General features: G+C 43.1%; 1 protein-coding gene across 5 annotated transcripts in view; it reads right to left on the reverse strand.

Moving 5' to 3' along the window:
* The window catches only part of PML (promyelocytic leukemia), a 49,379-nt gene extending 42,736 nt beyond the window's left edge, over positions 1 to 6,643 (reverse strand). For 3 of the 5 annotated variants that reach the window (XM_008569663.1, XM_008569665.1, XM_008569667.1), the window contains exons 1-2: positions 6,499 to 6,571; positions 3,649 to 4,111 (exon numbers count right to left, since the gene is read on the reverse strand). In XM_008569663.1, the coding sequence (XP_008567885.1) occupies positions 3,649 to 4,111; positions 6,499 to 6,571 (536 nt within the window). Of the gene's footprint in view, positions 1 to 3,648; positions 4,112 to 6,498 lie in introns of all 5 variants that reach the window. The other 2 variants (XM_008569664.1, XM_008569666.1) reach the window with 1 other exon arrangement.
* Positions 6,644 to 7,652: the final 1,009 nt, after the last annotated feature.

A 7,652-nucleotide genomic window follows, 5' to 3' on the forward strand; every position in this document is an offset into this window, starting at 1 on the left:
ACACTGAGGGTTGCGATCTGTTGCCGGACACGAAAAAAGACAAAAAGGAAAAAAAAATGTATTATTATTATTAAACAATAAAGATTGCAAATTAATGAGCTGAATGTTCAAGAAGCTAGATAATGAATAATGACAAAATTGAGAAGAAACGAAATGATGACAAAAACAAAATGATTAATTAGAAAGAAGGAAGACATTAACATCAGTAAGTAATCGAAGGAAAGACTAACAGCTAGTACTTTGGAAAGACCACTAGAATAACCACCAATATACAACATTAAGAATAAGAAAGGGGCTGTAATTACAGGTATAGAAGAGATTTTTAAATTATGAAAGATAATTCAGATGAACTGGAAAATTTTCCAGGAAATCTGACTCAAGATCCAAAACAGATCAATATCATACAAAAAACTGAAAAGGGTCCTCAAAAATCTACTCTTCAAAAAAGGCCACCAGTCCCCAGATAGTTTTCCAGGAAACATTTATAAGTTTGAATTTCTTATGCTCTTTAAACTGTTCTAGAAAAGAGAAATTGTAATAATAGAATGTTAAAATTTACTGAGTACCTACTATCTGCCAAGCATGATGCTAAGTAATTTATATATTTCTTTATATGTTATATATAGTATATTATATATTTATATATTACATACATGTTACTATGTTCAAAAAAATGAAATTTTACAAATTCATTAAAAGAGATTAGTACAAAACAGATAAGAAAACCTGAGAAAGAAATCATACACATCCATACAAAATTGATTACATTTATGTATACAGATAATGGCCTAAATAAAATATTACTAAATGGAACCCAGCTATGAATTAAAGTAACCATATATCATGAACAAGTAGGGTTTTTCCTCCTGGGAATTAAAAAATGGTTCAACATAAAGAAACGTACTGATTTAATTCATCATACTAAAAGGTGAAAGGACACCTTCATAGAGCCCAAAAGGACACTTATTTTGAGTTAAAAATAGTTAAAACAACATAACAGCAGCATCAAAACTTCGTAAACCAGAAATGAAAAACAACTTTCTTAATGTGATTTTTAAAAATTACCTAAGGAAGTCAACAACAAATAACCATATTTAACAAGAAAACATAAAAAATTTTCTCATTAAAGACAAGAACAAGATAAAATTGTCTTTTCTAAACACTATTATTCAATATTGTTCTGAGCAATAAACAAAGCTATACGAAGGGGTAATATGTATAAATACTGGAAAGAAAAAACTCACAACTCTCAGATGATACAATTGTTTACCTAGAAAATCCAAACAAATCGATGTAAAACTTACTAGAATCAATAAGAGTTCAATAAGATGGTTGAATATACTGATATACATAACTTATTATGCATATCGATCAATACGCATTGATTGATATACATAATTAATACATGATTTGTTAATTGTGTTCATTAATATACATATATTTATCAACATATAATTTGTGTATATTAATATTGGTTACAAACTATAATGGAAAATTATCCCATTCACAATATTATTGAATATTACAAATTTATAAATTCAAGACTATGTGAATAAAACTATAAAATCCAAAAGATATAATCAGAGATGAGGCCAATTCTCCCCAGATTTAAAGCAATGTCAATCAAAATTCTAATGAATATGTAAGTTTTGAAACTGCATAAATTATATGAGCAAAAGAAAAGCAAAATTATTTTTGAAGAATGAGAAAAAGCTACAGAAATCTTTATAGCAGTAAGATCACTGTCATATTATATTGTAAGATCATAATCAATAAGATCATAGTCTGATCACCAGCACAGAATAGAGATTTGCAAACATATTCGGGCCGGCCCGTGGCGCACTGGAGAGTGCGCAGCTTGGGAGCACAGCGGCGCTCCCGCCGAGGGTTCGGATCCCATGTGGAGACTGGTTCCCGCTCACTGGCTGAGCGCGGTGTGGGCGCAACGCCGAGGGTTGCGATCCCGTTGCCAGTCCCCGGTAGGGGCGTGACACCGAGGGTTGCGATCCCCTTACCGGTCAGTAAAAAAGACAAAAAGGAAAAAAAAAAAAACATATCCATGCATACCTGATAAAAAGGGCATTACAGATCAGTGGGCAAAAAGTGGACTATTCAATAAATGCTATCAAGAGAACTGGCTTTCCATTCGGAGAGAAAAATGAAGTGAAGATTCCTACCTTATACCACGCACAAAAATAAATTCCATATGAATTGAAGATTTAATTATAAAAACAAAACCATGAAATTATCATAATAGACTATAATATAAAATTTTAACATGGGCATGGGGGAAATCTTTCCTGGGAAGCATCAAAGCTGGACACCATAAATAGACTGATGGATTTGACAACATAAAATTAAACACTAATTTTAAACACAATACCACATACTAAGTGAAATGACAAAGGTCATCACAGGAGAAAAAAATTTGCACTATACCAGGTTCTGACAAATGAAGTGACTTAACTCCTCAACGGAAAAAAAACAGACAAAGGACCTAAATGGGCATTTCACAATGGCCAATAAACATGGAAAGGCTAGCTTAGTTGGTTAGAGCATGGTGCTGATAACACCAAAGTCCAGGGTTGATCCCCGTACCTGCCAGCCACCAAAAAAAAAATCCCCAAAACGAAACAAAAAACAAAACCTTAACAATAAGCAAAGAAATGCAAAATAAAAAGTTAATATCTGGAAGCAGGAAACAAGCCACACTCAGTGTAGCAGGTACAGTAGTTTAGCAGGTACGTATGTAGCTCTGAGGGTGTCCAGAAGGAGCGAAGAATACCTTCCCTTTGCAAGTGGATCCCTAAGAACTAGTACACGAAGAAACTTACACAAGCAATCTATTTCTGGGCGGTCAGAAGTTCACACAGGTATGCTACCTTTTTGACTAAAAGGGGGGAAATAAGACTTTATAGGACTACTACTATCTGTGTACCTATTCACAGAGAAACTGAAAAGAAACATTCGAAAGTGGTAACAATAGTTACCTGTGGATGGCAGAGGGAGAAGAAATGGTGGAAATTAGGTAGATGGGGACTCTGTTCTTTTTTTATAAATTTTGCTTGTGAACCATATAAATGTATTATCTCTTAAAGACTGAATTAAAATCTGCTATTTAATAAAAATTAATTAAAATTGGATTTGACTGTTTTTTTCACACAGACATTCCCAGATAGCTCCGCCCGGTGGTAAGGTTTGGACTTTCCAGACAAACTACTGCATCTGATACTCGAACCCAGACTTACTCAGATTCCTGGCTGGCGCTTATGGAAAATTCCACTATGAGACTTCCTAAAGGACAGTTTGGTAACATGCATCAAAAGGCAAAATCTTCATACCCCGTCACCCAGCAATGGCGCTTCTAAAAATGCACCCTAAAGAAATGACTGGATAAGGATGCAAAAATGATTCTGCAGCATCATTTATTGCAAGCGGAAACTGGAAACTATTGTTATCCATCCACGTGGGGATGGTAGCATAAATTTTGGTCATCGCTACAGATGCTGCAGGTTAGTGGGCCACAATCTGAGTTGCAAGGCCCTAGAAGCTCCTTGTTCCCAGCTGTGTGACTCTTTGGCTCTTTGTTCTCCCCACCCCCTACCCGGCTCTTGGACGCATCACCCCACCCTAGGCCGACCCACTCACCTAGTCAGCGCAGGGGTGCGGTGGTTGGGGTTGGAGCAGAAGATGTTGTTGGACTTGCGAGTGCCGTCCAGGAACTCATGCACCGACTGGTGGCGGAGCTCGGCCAGGGGCCGGGCCTCGTGCTTGAGGAACCACTGGTGCGCCTCAAAGCACTTGGCGCAGAGGAGCTGCTCGCACTCGAAGCACCAAAAGTCGGCCGACTCTTTGCAGCGGGTGCAAACTGCCTGCGCGTCCACGATCTGCCGGTACACGGACAAGCGCCGCTGCAGACTCTCGAAAAAGACGTTATCCAGGGCTGGCCCGTCAGCGCCCGGGAGCCGGGGAGCCTGGCAGATGGGGCACTGCACGCCTGGCACCTCCAGGCATTTCGAGCACAGCGTGTGCAAGCAAGGCAGCAGCTTGGGGCACTTGGCTTCGACCTGGCAGCCCTGGCAGCACAGGAACTGGAACTCCTCGTCCGTGGCTTGCTGGGGAACCAGAGAGAGGGTGAGGCCTGGAGAAGTCCCAGGAGTCCCCACCCACCGGCCACTGGCCCCTATGACTGGAGACTGGAGTGGGACCTCATATTCCATTCTAGCCACTCACTGGATGACAAAAAATCTTGGCTTATTTATTGAGCATCTACTTCCCACCACACACTGTACTAGGTCCTGAGCACAGGCATGTATAGGATACATCCCTGACTTCAAGGAATTCAGTTTGGAAGGGAGGCACACTAAGTACCAGCCTTATAGAAAGTGCTTAACACAGTGTGGGGATTCCTCCAAGAGTTAAACATGGAACTAACATATGACCCAGCAATTTTACTCCTAGATATATACCCAAAAGAAATGAAAACAGGGACCCAAACAGATACTTGTACAGCAATGTTTGCAGCAGAGTAATTCACAATATCAAAAGGTGGAAACAAGTGTCCATCAATAGATGAATGAATAAAATGTGATTTACACATATAACGGAATAGTACTCAGCATTAAGAAGGAATGAAATTCTGACACGTGCTACAACATGAGTGAACCTTGACATCATGCTAAGTGAAATAAATTAGACACAAAAGGAGAAATACTGTATGATTCCACTTATATGAAATATCTAGAATAGGCAAGTTGATAGAGACAGAAAGTAGATTAGAAGTTATCAGGGGGTTGGGGGAAGTGGGGTATGAGGAGGTATTGCTTTGCTGGAGTTCAGGACAAAGCACCCCAAAATACTACTGTAAATTACGCCACCCCCAAAATATACTTCCTTGGTATATTTTGAGCTGGTTATTCTGAGAAACTGAAACTGAAAAGCTGTCCTTTTGAAAAAGAAATTTAAATCTATAGAGGAAATCTGCATTAGTAAAGTTATCTGTATTAGGAAGAAGGCCGCTCCAGGCAACTTTTATTACCTGAGAGACTTTTTATCATCATAACAAGACAACCTTTCGTTCGAGTCTCATATTTTGTGGGACTACTGTGCAAATGCAAACAATTAAGTACGGTTTTTCTCCTGTTAATCTGCCTTACGTCAATTTAATTCATAGCCCAGCCAAGGAACCGAAAAGAGTGGAGGGAAGCCATGTTTTGCTCCCCTACAACTTAAAGGGTACAGTTTCTGGGGTGATGAAAAGGTTCTGGAAATAGATGGTGGTGATGGTTACACAACATTGTGAGTGTACTCAATGCCACTGAATTGTACACTTAGAAAGGGTCGGGGCCGGCCCGTGGCTCACTCGGCAGAGTGCGGTGCTGATAACACCAAGGCCACGGGTTCGGATCCCATATAGGGATGGCTGGTTCGCTCACTGGCTGAGCGTGTTGCTGACAACACCAAGTCAAGGGTTAAGATCCCCTTACCGGTCATCTTTAAAAAAAAAGAAAGGGTTAACATGGTAACTTTCATGTTATGTATATTTTATGACAACTGAAAAATGCAAGGAGCTGGCCTGTGGTTCACTCGGGAGAGTGTGGTGCTGATAACACCAAGGCCATGGGTTCGGATCCCTATATAGGGATGGCTGGTTAGCTCACTTGGGAGAGCGTGGTGCTGACAACACCAAGTCAAGGGTTAAGATCCCCTTACCCGTCATCTTTAAAAAAAAGAGGAAAAATGAAAAAAAAAAAGTGCCTAAGACATGTACCTAGGACATGAGAAGTGCTCATAAATGTTAACTAGTATTGTTAAATCATACTATTCTTAGTTATAATAACGTTAATAAAAGCTACCGCGATATGGTATTATTTGCGCCTTCATGAAGGGGAGCACAAGGGCCTGAAAGAACTGAGAGTAAGAGACCTAAGAAGTTCCTTTGGGGGTGAGGTAGGGAGTGGGGCAGGATGTTCTAAGAGAAGGAAATGGGAGACTTCCTTAAGGAGAAATCACATGAGCTGTGAGGCCTTGATGAAGACACTTCTCCGGATTGGGCCACTTTCCTACTTTTGATCTCGAAAGTTGGGTTTTGGGGTTTCGATTTTGTCATGCCTGGGACATGCTCCTGGCTCCTGGCCAGTGCAATAGGACTACTACCTCCATTCTCTCTAATCGGAGGCAGGGCTAAGAGGCAAGGCTTCAGGGTGGGCAGGAGAGCCCAGTCCCAGCTGCTACAGACCCTCAGCATCTTGCCCAACCGCTCAGTGAAGAATAGCAGCCCAGAGAGGCCCCCTAACTCATCCTGGTCCCCTTTTCTACTCTATCCTACCCACCGTAACCGTGCCTCAGCCGAGCAGGTCAGAACCCTGGTGTCAGGTCTCCCCTCTTTGTGTCACTCTTAAGGTACTTGACCAAGTTCCCCCAGCAGACTCTCTCTCTTCCCACATCTCCCCCCACAACAGCAGACCAACAAAGCCTAACCCCCCACCATCCCCAAACCCAGTAGTACCTTTGTAGGGCTGTGGCTGGGGCTGGGCTGGTGGCCTTCGGAGGGGGGCTCCGGGGGCGGCATGGTGGGCGCGTGGGGCAGGGCGGGGTCCTGCTGGGGCCCCGGAGATCGAGCGGGTGCAGGATCCTGCTGCATGGACCCCTGCGCAGTTTCGATTCTGGTTTTGGTTTTGGAGGGCGGAAGCAAAGGCTGAACCGGAGATGCGAGCCAGAGGGCTGAGTCCCGAACTGTCCCAGAGGGGAGGTGCCAGCTCAGGACCCGCCTCCGGAGAGGAAGTGAGACAGGAGCTGGGGGCGGTCCCAGGGGCGGAGAGCCCGGCTGTGGGCTTTGAGGACACGCCCAGCGAGGGGAGGAGGGGGAGGGAGGAGAGGAGCAAACGAACTGCTGACCTGAGGGTAAAGGGACAGAAGCAGAGCTGACCAGGAGACGGGCAGTCCTCACCCCAGCTTTGATCCGTTCATTCAGCTTTTACCGGCACAGCTTTGTGCCATCTCCTGCTGGAAGCCGGGAGCGCAGAGATGAGCCACACGCGGCCCCCGCTTTCAAAAAACGCCAGATCTAATGGGAAAGCAAGCTCCCAAACGGAGACTTTCACACAATACTAGGACTGGTGGGAAAGGAGATCCCTCGGCTGGGACTTGAAGGAGCGGTGGGAATTCATCAGGGATTCCGGGATTGGGTAGGGGGTAGGGGGACACTTTAAACAGACCAGCAGTTGCAAAAGGCTTGGAGGTTTGAAACAGCACAGGCTGTTTGGGAACTAGTTTAGGCTTTTTTCATATTTGAGAGGAGTCTCATGAGAAATGATGGCCAAGGAGTGTGCTGGGGCGAGATCCTAGCTAAGGGGATTGGACCAGTTCCTTGGGTGATAGAGAGTTGGTGAAGGCTTTGGAACCTGGGAACAACATGATCATCTGTGCATGTTGAGACAGTCACTCTGACAACCTAAGGGCAGGTGGCCTGGTCTAGCTGCCCTGACAAAATAGACTGAGATAAGAGAGGAAACAGATATTTACTGAGTTGCAAAACCAGACAGTCACTCTGACAACCTAAGGGCAGGTGGCCTGGTCTAGCTGCCCTGACAAAATAGACTGAGATAAGAGAGGAAATAGATATTTACTGAGTTGCAAAACCCCTCCCCAAG

This window comes from Galeopterus variegatus, unplaced genomic scaffold (genome assembly GCF_000696425.1).
Source record: "Galeopterus variegatus unplaced genomic scaffold, G_variegatus-3.0.2 Scaffold522, whole genome shotgun sequence".
Classification (NCBI taxonomy): domain Eukaryota; kingdom Metazoa; phylum Chordata; class Mammalia; order Dermoptera; family Cynocephalidae; genus Galeopterus; species Galeopterus variegatus.